This window comes from Oenanthe melanoleuca, chromosome Z, assembly GCF_029582105.1.
Source record: "Oenanthe melanoleuca isolate GR-GAL-2019-014 chromosome Z, OMel1.0, whole genome shotgun sequence".
In the NCBI taxonomy this organism is placed as follows: domain Eukaryota; kingdom Metazoa; phylum Chordata; class Aves; order Passeriformes; family Muscicapidae; genus Oenanthe; species Oenanthe melanoleuca.
In genome coordinates, this window is record NC_079362.1 from 67,441,822 (window position 1) to 67,456,604 (window position 14,783).

The 14,783-nt window shown below is 43.1% G+C and overlaps 1 protein-coding gene across 5 annotated transcripts in view; it reads right to left on the minus strand.

Annotated features, from left to right (window-relative positions):
* Window positions 1-394: 394 nt before the first annotated feature.
* Window positions 395-14,783, minus strand: part of UNC13B (unc-13 homolog B) — a 206,493-nt gene continuing 192,104 nt past the window's right edge. For 4 of the 5 annotated variants that reach the window (XM_056514073.1, XM_056514072.1, XM_056514076.1 and 1 more), the window contains 5 exons: window positions 11,843-11,923; window positions 11,325-11,472; window positions 5,238-5,330; window positions 4,009-4,168; window positions 395-2,389 (listed from right to left, as the gene is read on the minus strand). In XM_056514073.1, the coding sequence (XP_056370048.1) occupies window positions 2,104-2,389; window positions 4,009-4,168; window positions 5,238-5,330; window positions 11,325-11,472; window positions 11,843-11,923 (768 nt within the window). In that variant the 3' untranslated portion in view covers window positions 395-2,103. The remainder of the gene's footprint in view (window positions 2,390-4,008; window positions 4,169-5,237; window positions 5,331-11,324; window positions 11,473-11,842; window positions 11,924-14,783) is intronic. The other variant, XM_056514074.1, reaches the window with a different exon arrangement.

Genomic DNA, 14,783 nt, shown 5'->3' on the forward strand with positions numbered 1-14,783 from the left:
TTATTATTATTATTATTTTTCTTCATCTGTTATCTGCAAAGTATCCAACTGCCTTGTCTGAGTCTTTCCATTCAGCACCTTCAGGAGACTACCCTGAATACAAAGGAAATGTGACTTAAAGGCCAGACAGGAGAAAAAAAAGTAAATAAGCTATTTTTTATGCTTTTCCGTGATGTCTCACAGTATTATCAGAAGCCAAGGACTTCAGGGAAAGATGTCCCAGACAGAGGCACCGTGGAGGAGGGGGGAACTGTCTGACTCATACTCCTTGCTAGGCATCTAAAGCACTAAAGAAATCTATGTACTAAACCTGAATAACTTTCAAAGATGCAGCAGTGGTACTCCCTCCATGATTTAGGAAACCCAATCACAGTTACACTCCAACAGACAAGTCTAAATGCTGCTAAAAGAGTTTATTAAAGACCATACTAACAGTTCTCATAACAATGGCACGTACAATGATTCAAAATCATGACAAATAGTGTGGAGTTTTGAAGAGCATTATTGTAACACAACATGGACAAGAACAAAGCAGATGTGCTGTCTCAGAACTCTACAAGCAGGCCCATGAAATACAGGAGTCACATCATACAGCTACACAAGTGTCAGAGAAAATAGAAAGAAAAAAAAAGTCATTCAATATGCAGTCCTTGAATTTATTGACAGTATTACAGTACTTTATGGGCAAGGACTGGCTTGTTCCAGCTGCACTTTCCAGAGCACAAGGGCAGCTGGAAAAGCAAAAATATCCCCAATAAAAACCCTCCAACAAACATGCCTCAGGTGCAATCACCACTCCAGACCTTCCTGCTTATAAATTTTCAGTCAGAAATTCTGACCTCCCTGCAATTACTTTGCTCAGGACAGTGTTTTGTTTTTTAAGAAAACAAAAGCAGGATGCTTCTTTAAGACAGTGCAAAAAATATTTCAATGGTATCATCAATGGTATTGTAAGATAAATGACAATCAGCATGGATCAACCACAGCACGGCCAACAGCATCTCCAAGATCAGAAGCAAGTGGACGTGCTGCCCCTTGACCAGCACTCCAGGCTGAGGGCTTGCAGAGGGGAGGTGTGTTCCTCTCTCCCAAGCAACCCAAAGTTTCTGGGCTCATAGTGAGGAATGGTCTTAGCTACTCCAGGGTAATAAAATGCTACAGAAAGCCTGCAATATTAAACTATCCAATCCTCTGTCAAACACTAACAAAAGAATATTGAAGTGGAAAAAGCACATAGCAGCCATGTGATTGGTAATGGCTCTAACTCTACGGCTCTAACGCTGACTCCACCCCGACCGTGTGGGCCACGGCAGCCCGAGCGTGCCCTGCGGAGCTGAGCAGCTTGCATCACCCCACGGCCAGCAGGACTCCCAGCAGCACGTGGGGATTCCATATTCTCCGAGACACACCAGCTAATTACAGCTGCAGCCTGCTCCTGCTGCGCTGCCTTTGCAGCTTTTGGCTACGTGATCTCCGGCCCCACCCTGGGCTCGTGGCCCTGGCCTGGCCCGTGCCCACAGCACATCCTGGACATACATTCATTTGGTGTGCATCCTCAGAGCCATCTGCAACCTCTTCTTCGAGCAGATGTTGAGGTGTCTGTATATCACGTTGGCATAATCTGTGTCAGAAGATCCCCAGGCAGCTCCACAGTATGTGAATTCAATGAGAGTATAACTGTGCTTTGTCAACCCCCCCACAAATCATCTCCTCCCAATTTCCACACAGTTGTGTTTGCATCGTAGTGTGATTACGCAGAACCTTTTTAATGCCTGCCAAGTTCAGAGGATAAAATCACAGTGCTGCATATCAACAAAACCCAGCAATTCCAGCCTCCAATATAAAATAATTTATATACATAAAGCAGAATTTACATGTTAAATAAGAAGAGATTGTCTCATTCTCTACGGTGTCTTACCCAGCTACTAAAAAATAAATAATTCACATCAGATTGATGGATTTTTTCCTATACAGCACACGTGCGCTATCGGAGCTGACAAAGACAACATGAAAAAAACCTTTTGCAATTAATAAAAGAATTGTTGAACACTTGCACATATTGGCACAAGGCAGAAGAGGAAAGGGAACATTACACAGCTCAGCTCAGGTGCCTTCTTCTGTGGAGCGGGACTCAGATTTCAGCTTCACAAACTCCTTGGCAACTTCATCATTGGTTCTCTGAGAGAGAATCCTCAGGATTGTGAGTCCAGTCTCATCCATGTGAATCCTGCGCCCGAGGGGGCACCAGCAAGCACAGCTTCCTTTGTCTGCTATGTCTCTGAGCTGCATCACTGCTATCCCCAGAACCCGGTCCTCCCGGGCAAAGCAGTAATCCTTCACACAGACTTGGAGCTCGTAGGCATCGGGGCCATCTTCATTCCCCAGGATGCTGAAAAACACACACCAGTTCACTTACAGTGTCTGGAGTCAAAAGCAAAGGTGCCAGCCAACAGCTGACTGGAGAGCCCTGACACATCACAGAGAACCCCTCTCTACAGAAAAGCCTGGTCAGAAAGAGAGAAGTAAAATCTACAGCATGTGGTCATTTTTGCCAGTTTATAGCAGATAAAGAAAACCTGGTTGTGAAGAAAGAAAAACAAGCAACCCCTTTCAAGCTGCCTTTGCATCTTGTGTGCGTTTGTGTGTGTGTTAAACTGTGAAATGAGAGGAGCGGGAAACATTAAAGCCATGCTAATAGATTTTCAACTCAGATGACTTTAAACATTTCTGCTTCTGCTAAGGGTGGCTTCATTTCAGAATCACTATTTTAATTAGATGAAGTCTTTGTTAAAGATTCAGGACCTTCCATTAATGTGAAAGCTAATAAAAATAAATCCCCAACCCTTCTGATGTTTCTAAAAGTAAAATAATAAAAGGAACAAAATCTCTTCACTTAGAGGAAGCCTGCCTTTCCTCAAAGAATGAAACAATGAAACACTCCCTTCTCTCCTTCTCCCCCAGATGTTTACAGCCTTTTGCTGGTCAGTTCTCCTCATCTCATTTTTACATGTACAGCTGAGAGAGCTCAATCCTGCAGCTCCCTCTGTTAAGCCTCCTAAGAAGTAATACGTCCTTCTAATAGTGAAAGAAAATGAAATAAGAAGAGATCAATACTCGATGCTGAGAAACACAGCAATTTTAGCAGTGCAACTTGCTACCAATTCCAAGGGCTGTATCCTTGGAAACGAGTTCCGAAAGCATGTCCCAGAGGTCAAGTTGGGATAAGAGCACACATTAAGATTAAGAAATAAATAAAAATGAACTTTTAGCCTCAACTCTACCAATAAAAAATACAAAGTTCATTAAACTGACAGAGCACAGTAAAATGTGTTCATAGGACACACAGAGCATTTCAAAGGTAACCAAAGGACACTGCTGGTATAGAACAAACCTCTGCGCCCCACCCACAGCAAAAACCTCCATAATCCAACTTTTCTGCCAAGACACCAAAGAGAGGACTAAGCTACTGGTTCATGTACTCTTCTTGGCCCTAAGCAGGCTTGATGCCTTAAGTTTTCTGTTCTGCTTGGGTGTGCTTTTCCATTGTGCTTAGGATGATGAAGACAAAATAGTCCAATTTCAGCTATGGACTCAAGGACAGTTTCTTCAAACTCCAGGCCCTAAACATAAACAATATGAAAGGAGGGCAGGCCAGCAAGCAAGGAAGGGGGATGAAACTTTACAATTTGAGACTATTAATTGGATGGTTGATTCCTGTATGCAAATGGACTAAAGTCTATAAAGACGTGAGATCATATGAGCAAGCCCTCTTTTAATTCCATCTTGGAGCCATCCTGGCAGGGGCCACATTGTGGCACTGGTACTGCCAGGGTGTGGTCTTTGAAGGCCTTTCAATAAATATCCATTTCATACCCCTTTTATACCCCTGTGTAGTCTCTGTTCCAGCTCCTCAAGGCATCAGGCTGTCTGGGGACACTGGAAAACCCTATCTGCCCCTCTGCATCTGCACTTGCCATGCCAGAACCTCAGGATAATTTTTACACTTACAAATGAAAGGTTTCATTGTATTTTGGAGCCCAGTTGTTGCTCTTTGACTTGGTTGTGAACTTCCTCTTCTTGTCACTCTGGTGGGGCCCAATCATGGTGATTTCAACAAATGGACGGAACATGCCAGACGTCTGCCACTTCAGATCGTTGGCTGCCACAACTGGAAAAGAGAATCACAACCTGGTTTACAGCAAATACTCATTTGTACTCATTGCTCTGGATATCCTGCAGCTCTGCCCTGCTTTTAACTTCTTGTTTCTAACTCAAAACGTGACAGTGTCACAACACACATGGGCAGGACTTTTTTTAGAGTGCAAGAATAAGCTTTTTTGATCTAGTTTAACTTCTGTGAAGGGAATTTAATGTTTGGGACAGTATGTAACTTCTGCCATACAGACTGTCAAGAAATAAGCCCAAGAAAACAGGCATTCCTCCAGCTCGGGGCAGGCTGCCCTGACGGTTCCATGCTTACACTACCATTATGTGTGGGATAAAACAAAAAAACAGGGCATTTTGGAGGCCAATATTAAGGTCTATGTTGAAAAGGAAAATGGGACTGCAGGTAAGAAAAACAAAGCTCATGAGCTGCGGGTGGTTCCAGGACCCAGAATTATTAGCTTTTAATTCTCATTCTGCAGGTCATTGCAGGGAACAGACTGAAGCAGAGGAAATAGCTCTGAAAATCAGCTTTTGCACTTCAGTGTAGATTTAACCAGAAGAGAGGCCTGAAGAACTGTTTATATAAATCTTCAGAGGAAATTGAAGTAGTTAAGTATTCAAGCAAAGGAGATGAAGGAGGAAAAGGAACCCTGTGATGAATCACTGCTTTGGCTATATCCAGAGTGGCTGTTCAGGGACCAGTGTCACCTTCAGGATGGGGGAGAGGAGCCTCTGAACTCTCACTGGCTCTGTGATCTCTGGGTGTACACTGAGCAGTTTCGCAAGATCAGCCTGCCCCGTTCTCTGCAGCACAGACTAAACTGTGGCGCCTGGGAGAGCCATCATCTGATTTTTGTTTACTTGCATGCACCGCTGCCAATAAACAACTGGGCTGTGCACTGCCATGTCACTGCCTGGACAAGCTCATTTGCTGCTTCTCTACGTGTCCCTGATGTGAGACAGAGAAAACTGCTCTGGCCTGAGATCCCACGAGCTAGCACAGAAATATCCTGGCTGCCAGCTGGAGATGGCCCCGGCCAGCCTGAGCAGCAGCACGTGCTTTGCTGTACCTTTCACCGTGACCTTGTGCTCCCCAGTTCCTGGGTGGGTGTACAGGTCGATCTGGATGGACACTTCTCCCACAGGATCATCCACACCGGAGCCTGTTGGAAGAAAATGGACAGACCCCCATGCACACATGGATTACTGGTCACTGGTGCAAGGCTTTATGGCCTCAGGAGGACAATGTGGTGTTTTCACAGCACACCTCCCAGAGCCAGACTTTCAGTCAGCACCCAGAATGTCACAGTAGTGCAAGATAACATCAGGCTCACATGCCTAACACACATAAACACCAACACTTCTTCCATTCCATCAAAGATTGCATCCTGTTAAAAACCACCAGTGAAGATCTTTAAAGAATTAAAAAGACCTAATGCTCAACAGTGGACCTCCACAGGGAGCAAGGATTTTTCAGAGGTTCCTGCCAAGCTACTGTGAATACATGCAGGCATTCCAGTGGTGGGCATTGGCATTCCTGTCTGCTCAGGAAAGAAGGGAGGCCAAAAACAACCAACAACAAAAGAAAAAGGAGGCGAGGACATTACACAACAGAGGAAATATAGGGGAAAAAATACATAGGTATTAGTGATTTGCACAGAGCTACAGTGCAGTCTCACCCTCCAATGACCTTTTGCATGTTGTATATCATCTAAAAGTTGTCATCCTGACTCTTTATCTGCTTCCCTTTCGAGGATGATGAGAACCCCTTCTTTGTTGTGCATCAAAAATGATGAGAGAGAAGCACTCTTATTTTGCATATATTGCATATATATTTTGGAAATAACCAAATTTGCATACTTATTTACATTTATCAATTACCCACAGAGAAAACAAGATGGAACTTCTTAAGAAAAAGACAATATGTTTGTAAAAGAGGGAGATCTCATGAACCTTATAATTCATATATTATGATTTTTTTCAACTTTTTAACTTTTGATCATAATTCTCATCATGTAATATGTGGAAATTACATTTATCTGAGTAATTAAGATGTCATGTAAATTACAGAAAATGACTACTCTGCTAAATGAAAATCAAGTTTTCATAAGAGAGTGAGATTGATTTTACTTTCTCTTTGATAACTGCCTGACCTCAGATTGACAATTAGCAATGCTGTTGTAATTGAGATACTCAATTACCCTCTAGGTATCTATGAACAGCAGTTATTTTGTCAAATTTGAGGGTAAGATACATGTGAGGGAAGGTGAAAAACTGGCCTGTTTGAAATTCTAGATAAGGAGACTGAAGGATATCATTACACAAACATTTTGATTAGACTGATCTAACATGTCAACTTTCACAACAATGGTCTGCAGGCAGCAGAAACACTAATTTAAAAACCAAGAGGTTGAGTGCCAACCTGTGCAATTCTCTGAGGAAAATTACATGCCACAGAACTGTAGGCAGTGAAACTCACAGTAATATACCAGTAAAAGTGTCTGAGCAACCAAAACAGAACCTCATAATATTACCTCAGGGCAGGGTCTCATTCTTGACCTGAGTACATTAAACAATCTTTATGCTGCAACAAATATGGTCTTGGTACTGTTTCCTCCCCCCTTAGAAGGGCAATTCTGTTTTGGTTTTTTTTTTTTTTTTTTCTGTATATAAGCACAGAGTTTTAAAATTGGTAGGCTTAATTATTGATCTGATCCATCTGAGGGTGTGGGTCTGTCACAGTGTTGGCATTTTCCACAGGAACAGGCAGAATTACCAACAGTGTGTAATGGCCATGTGCACAGAAACATCAGCCACCAAACATTCAGATCTTTATTAATCTTTAGTGTAACTAGATGGTTATAAAGGAGATGCTGATGCCTCAAAAGAATGAGAGCAAATCACCCCAATATCTTTGAAGAAGACAAAACTCATATTACAGCTTTTTTCCTACCTTCATTCTTGTCTTTTCATATAAAAATCTTGTTCTATGAACTGAAATTTTCATAGGCAAAAAACTGCTCTAAAGATGGCCAACAAAAAATATTCTGAGCATGTATAACTGGATGCATACACACACGTGTACATTTAGTGACAAGCAGATTTAATTCTTGACATGAAAGCCTCATTGGTATTGCAATGCTGAAAGGTGAAACTGCAGAACTGAGCTCGTGCAATGGGTTATAGATGCGTTTCACCTGAGATAATAAAACAACTTTGGACAGCAACGAAAAATTAAGAGATGAAACACTGCAAGACTTAATGTTCAGGGGTCTCCTGGGCAACCAGACCTTTAGATAACCCCCTCTTTCAAGCCAGATGGTTCAAGCTTGGCCATAACCTTGAGTGCATATCCAACATTCCCATGTATTACAGTAGCCCTTCTCAGCAGACCACACACATGCAAGCCCAGGACTTGAAACACACACCCCATGGTAAAGGGCAGGGGAACAAATCTGCAGTATCTCCCAAAAATCAGTCCATTTTCAAGACAGCTTTCACATCCCATGAATAAATCTCAAGCTTGCAACAGGCTCTCAGGCAAGGTACAGACTTCTAAACCACACAACCTGTGGCTCAGTCTGTGGGACGAAAGCATTCGGTGGAAGCTCACTTCTACAAGGGAACTACAGGGAATAGGACTCTGGAAAAGGTTTCTGAGCATGGGCAAGATGACTTCAAAAGCAAGGCAGCTGGGTAATGTTGTTATGGTAACAACATTAATCTTGAACATACCCTTATCAGGAAGAATGTCCTCATTAGCGGTAAACCTTATACCTTTCCCATCATGCACTGAGACATGAATTCAAAAGGCAAGAAAGCAAGCAGGATAAAGAGAGAAGAGTATGAATTACAACACAATTAGCAATGTCACTTAAACACAAGGCAAATATTCTAGCTCTTAACACACAAAATATCCTCCTAGGTCTTCTGCACCAGGATTTGGAGAGCGAGGCTGTCTGCAAGTAAGGCATAGTCTGGGTTAAAACAGAATTTGTGCTGACATAAATAAACTGCAGCCCTGACCCAAACTTGCAGAGCAAACATTTAGCAGCATAGTGACACAGAATTCTACTCAGTAATGAAATGAAAGCAAGTAGGTACCTCACAAACTGGAAGGTGCAACCCCTGAGCAGAAAAGTAAGAGAAACAAACAGCATTTAAATTATACTGCATAAAGCCATGTCCTCCCATGAGCTTGTGGCACTCGTGCAAATGGAAACCTCAGTGACAGAGCTCTGGTAAGCAGATGTCAGCTGTAAATAGTGGTGCTGTCGCTTCTGCCCCTCCAAATTGTGTGCAGCTCTCCAAACCCATCTACGAGCTGTGGTTAATGAGAAGGGTAAGCAAGTAATATCCTTCTTGAGACCCAGTCCTGGGAGGGAGTCACAGGATCACAGAATATGCAGAGTTGGAAGTGATCCACAAGGGTCATTGAGTCCAACTGCTGGCCCTGCAAAGGACCATCATAAGAGTCACAGCTTCTACCTGAGTGCACTGTCCAAACACATCTTGAACTCTGTCAGGCTTGGTGCTGTGACCACTTCCCTGGGAAGCCTGTTCCAGTGTCCAGCCACCCTCTGGGGAAGAACCTTTTCCTGATATCCAACCTAAACCTCCCCTGACACAACTTCAGGCTGTTCCCTCAGGTCCTGTTACTGGTCAGCAAAGAGAAGAGATCAGAGTCATGACTTTCTCAGAGACATCCCAACACTGATTCTGCAGATGCTAGATGGCATAGCTCAAGTCTTTCATTCCCCAGTCAGGGTCCAAAATTATCAAGCCTACTAATGCACAAATACTGATTTGGACTAGTGGCCTAGCACACAAAGTACTTGTTCCCTACAGTGGCTTGGACTAAGCCACAAAGAAATGTCCTCAGTCAGCTTAGAGATTTAATTGATGACCTTGTAACTTGTGCATATGATGTCCTAAACCAGAGCTTTACTATTCCTAAGATTCTTAAAAAATACATAAATAAAAAATACATAAATACCCATGCACCTACTTCAGTGGTAGTCCCTTATATTCCTGCTTCTGAGAGGTAATGATAATGTTCCATTATCTTTGTGTTTCAGTTAAATACTTGCCCCCAGTGAAGTTTCACAATCAAATAATGCATTGCATTAAGCTACTTTCTCATTTCAGCTTTAAATTTGTCACTTTCGTGACTTCAATGAACTTTTCTTTTTGATTTTAAGTACTTCTGACAGTAATATGGATTGCAGAGTATCAGTGTTGCACACTTTCTTGTATTTTAGCTCAGCATGACAATTTAACAGTATCCACATAAAAAACTAGCTTCAATTAATTCATAGTTTGGATATATAATGGGAAATATGTACGCATAACACCAAAGATCGTAAACACTCAAGACTGCACTCAAGTTCCTTAATAAAAACGTGGCTTGTGAGAGTGATGGCAACAGCCAGGTTCCTGGAGTGCCTAGTGGATGTAGGAGTCTTTGACCTATCTGGCCACTGGATGTCATCATTGCTCTGCTGGGACACAGCTTCCCAAAGGTTCTCTCAAAGGTACTGATTTTTTATTTAATTTCAGTGTTTAAATGCAGTACGTTTCAACAAAAGGAAGATTAGACTGTGCTGCTATAGGCAGGGATCACAGAATCACAGAGCCATGACAGCTGGAAGAGACCTGCGAGGCCATCTAGTTCCACTGTTAATCTAGCACCACCAAAATCATCCCTAAGTTGTCCCCAAATGCTACATTCAATGTCTCTTGTACACTTCTAGAGATAGCATACTTATCCACCACCTCCCTGGGCAACTTATTCCAACGTCCAGCCACCTTTTCAATGAAAAAAAATATTTTAGTATCTAACCTGAACCTCCCCAGGCACAACTTCATGCCATCTTCTCTCATCTTTTCACCTGAGACATGACAAAAAAGACCAACTTGCACCTCACAACCTCCTTTCAGGTAGTTTCGGTCCCCTCTGAGCCTCCTCTTCTGATGATTCAATCCACTAAAACTAAACCAAACCAAACCTCCTTAGAAACATTTGACCAGCAAATTTGCTCACAAATCTCTGAACTCTACATTGCTACGGCAATGTCAGTATCAAGCAGACTCATTTGCACACAAGGGCAAGTAAGTGAGCTAGGGAGGGCTTTCCCCTTGATCCTGGGCTTGGTGTGATGACATGCTGGCGGAGTTAGCACAGTCTGTAGGGTTACCAGCTCTCCTGGGCTTAGAAGGATTGAAAGAAAAAGGATCCCATGCAAAAAGACTGCAGAAAGATATGCCATGGAGTTGTATGACTTCACTGCTGGATTGAAGTAACTTAATGCAAGGCTTTTAATTAAACAGCCTGAAAAAACAAAAACACCAGTTTTTGTTTAGACTCAACCTTTGGTAGCATCTGTCTCCTCTTACTGAGAATAGTCACATTCACAGTCAACCAGTGAAGGTCCTTGACTAGAGACTAAATTATTATGTACAATAATATGGAGATGTTCACATGAAAGCAGTGAAATTACCTGTTTACCCCTCCAAATTCAATGAAATAGCACTGCTAAAGACTGTAAGGCTTCTCAGAGAGTCACCAAGACCCATCCCAGCTTATTAATAAGTTGTGTTGATCTGTAATCATCTGGCTCCCACATGCCCTGTCCTGGCTGCAGACAAAACAGTGCATTTGTTGCTCTCCTGAGAGACTTCTCCCTTTGCAGCCTGTAGCTCTGTGACTCATCACATCCCTGTCACTCATCCTTAGTCAGGCCACATGGGCTGTGACAGCAGCTGGCCTGTGACACAAGCACTGACTGGTTTCTGCAGTGGTGTCTTGCTGAAATGGTGCCTCACACCACCACATAAGCCTCAGTACAGTAACTTCAAATTTTGCTGAAGCCACCCACCCACATTCATTCATGAAACGTGACTGGTGAGGACTGCAGAAAAAAAAAGACCACAAACACCCCAGGCCTTATGTTTCACATATTTCTGCTCTCTCCAAATGTAGTCATGGAGTGGCAAATAACCCCCTTTCCCTCTTTCCCAGTTTCAAAAGCTCTGAACTGTCACACTTTCAGAAATGTTACTGCCAAAAGCGCTCTACAAACAGGCAGTATAAGGGAGCAAAATCATAAGCAGAGCCAAGAGCTCCATTGAACTCTGCCAACACAAAAGAATCTTACCCTGAGCTGTCTGAGACTGGACAAATGTTTTGATGAGAGTGTCCGTGGTCTGAGTGTAGAGGGAGAGAGCGTATCGAAGTGACTGTAGGTCTGGACTCTTCTCCAAGAAGGTTTTCTTCAGACCATTCCCACCAGCATGGAAATATTGCTTAGAGTAAAAAGAAACAGGAAAGGTATTGAGCAAGAATTGCAACCAGCAACCAATATGTATGTGCAGTTGTGTGTACAGATAGGAAACAGCTTCAATACTGGAAAGTCAGCTCTCAGACCAGCTGATACTAGCTGCTCATAGCATTCCTCTTCCAAAGAACTTAAGTATGAATAGGTTGCCTCCCAGCACACCAGTCCCTTAACCTCTTCAGGTGTACACAAACATGGCAGCATTCTCTTAGAGCCCTTATCACTGTGACAACAGGCACAAACTCCTGCCATCTCCTGAACCAGGACAGGCACTGTCCTTCCAAAGAGGATTTGAGGATGGAGTTGGGAACAGCAGAAACAGAATAGGAATCACTTACTTTGATTGTATCCAGTGCCAGGTCCAGAACAGCACACTGCTTTGGAGTGAGGCTCCTGGTTTCTTCTCTCACCATATGATCCTGCAAACAACCATTGTATTTGACATGAGTGTGCTGTCAGAAGCTAAAGGAAAAGGAGTCCCCAGTATCACCAGTTTCTCTGGATTCATGCTGTATCTATGTGGCGGCAGCATTAATTCAGCTGTTCAAGGAATGTTTAATGGAGTCTCAGAGTCATTTATTACAGCTTAACTTGGAAATAAACTAATTTTCTCTCTTTCTTGCAGGCACATAAGACATAAATAAGGAAAGAACTGGACAAAGGTAAGTGACAATTTAAAATCACAGTTTGTCTCTCAAGAAAACCCAAACAGAAGCCTGCCTGCGACCACTGTCATTCTAGAAAAGCCACAACAAAACTCTCCAAATACCACTTAAATCAAGAACTCTGAGAACCAGGCGTTAGTCAAAGTTGTTATATGTGTGTTGTTTGTGGATTTTTTTAACTCTTCCAACTACAAAGGTCACTAATTCATTCCATCATTTGTATAAAAGAAGAAAAACAAAAGAAAGTAAGTTTGCTAAAAGAAGACATTGTTCCCATTAAGACCCACCAACTCTAACAGCAAAAAGCTAGTAATCACTTGGGAAAGAATTCCCTTTTCTGCAGTGGAAGCACATTCTTGTTAGACTCCTGGCTGACTAGAAGGATGTGCCATCCCTTGGCATTTCACTAAGCTCCTTCTTTCTGATGCTTAGTCTAGGTCTCAGGGGAAAACAGCGTATTCTAGGAAGTCAAAGCTTTGCACAAACCTATATTCTACCTGAGCAGCTGGAGGGTCAGGCCAGTTACTTCAGGTTGGCTTCTAAAGCATTCATAAAAAAGATGCAGGCAAATCAGGCAAAGACTCTTTATCCCTACTTTAAACATGCCATAGACCCCCTAGCCACTTCCCAGGAGACACATCTGCTAAACTGCCTCTCTGTAAAGCACACCTAGTGTGTGGCACCGTGTGTATGTACTTCACAGGGACAGACCTGCTGGCTATCTGGCAGCTTGCTGATTCTTCACACTGCCTGATGCTGTCCCCCATTCATTATCCACTGCAATCCATCTCCTGCCTGATGGAGACAGGGCTCTCTGTAGTCTAGGGGCAGCACAAGGCATTTGCCACACTCTCACAGGCATCTGGCTATCAACTTTACAGCCTTGAACTGCACACAAGATGCCTCTCACGTTGTCAGTTTCTCATACAAGTTCACACCCTGCTTTCTTGAGCAGCAGAGATGTGCCTCAACATGCCTCTTCCCCCACAAAGGATGTCCCTGGTCCGGGGACTGTGTGCAGGGCACAGCACTTGGTGAGCTGCAGTGTGCCTTATGTTGTGATATACTGCCCTGAGGGGAGCAATAGCTCTCCTCCTTCTTCTTTCTGAGCTGGGGGTAATTAAATTGAAGATGATGTGGCTTCACACTTCAGTACACAGAGACATCAGTACACAGAGGGTAAAGCGTTCTTTTCTCTGTCTGACAGACAGATTAAGTTCAAAATCAGCCAGAGCCCAAGGCCATGTTCATGGGAGAGGCCAGTTTAGTCAGGGTAGCTGTGCTCCCAAGGCAGAGCTACTTTCACATCTGCTAAAATTACTTTCTAGGTGTGCCTGCCAGATCGCCCCAACTGCCACAGAAACCAGGTGGTCAGCACTTTTCTCTCTAACACCTACAGAGCTCATTCAGCCCCACTGAGAGGCCACCCCGTCCGTGCCCATGCTGTCAATGCACAGCAACACATCACTGCTTTCTCTGAGTTTCCCAGTGTCATTTTCTTCAACACATAATGTAAAAATAACCCAGAGACTGGACTGATAATACTTGCACCTACTCAGAGAGGAGCCCACGACTGTCATTCCTGTGCATACCTGCCCTCTGCAAATCCCACACTGTTCCTATAAAGAACTGTGCACACTGCTACCTTGCACTTCCCAGATTGTCAGCCAGGAGCAAGAAACAAATATTTACATCAAATAATTACGCAAGTTCAAGCAGAAGAAGTAAAAGAATAAAAGACCACAATGCCAAACAACCCAACAAACTTTTCCTGATCTCTCAGACTCATCCTTGTATTCTCCACAGGTATTTTCAGAAGAAATTCTGTGGTCAGAGCCTGGCTGTTAACTCTGGGCAGTGCAAGGGAGAGGAGACAGCTGCTCCCTGCTCCAGTTGCTGGCTATTCAGCAAACTGAGCAGAAAGAGCTTGATAATAAGTGGGAGGCAGATATGTGGCACCAAGGAGCCAGGTTTATGGTTGGCTTTCTGAGAATTTTAAAATACACTGTGAAATTGATTTGTCATCAGGACGAGAGCCTGTGCTTGTCAGGTCTGTCAGTCTCAGTTTTCAGCTGAGTTATCTGATTCACTAGGGCTCTGTTCTCCCTGTTCTATTTAAGACTAATAAAGCTTAAAATCCATCCCATAATTTTCTCAGGCTTTTAGAGGAACTGAAAAATGCAGAGGAGGGCGAGGTCTGAAGAACCATGCCTTCCCTGTTAGCCTGTGTGTGCCTACAAAAACAAAAGGACAAAAAAATATCCACCATTCTTACACAGACTCCAACAATTTATACTCTTGTAACACTCCTATTCTACTGGGAATTTTTGGACACAATGTCATTTCCTTTATGGTCTCCAAAATTCAGGTGCTTTCACACTTGAGCATGGCTCTCTTGTGACATATAAAATCCTATGTACCTGTACTGCTGCAGTTCTATATGCAGATATGCAAATAAAGGCTTAAACACATACCAGGGCTTGCCTGATTTGCATGATTACGTGCATTTCTAAAAATGCAGTCCAGAGTCACCAAAGTTAAGCTTTACAGTAACGGAAGATGGGTTGCTGCTGAGGCACAGCCTTCACCTGAGCAATGCAAATGGAAACCAGCA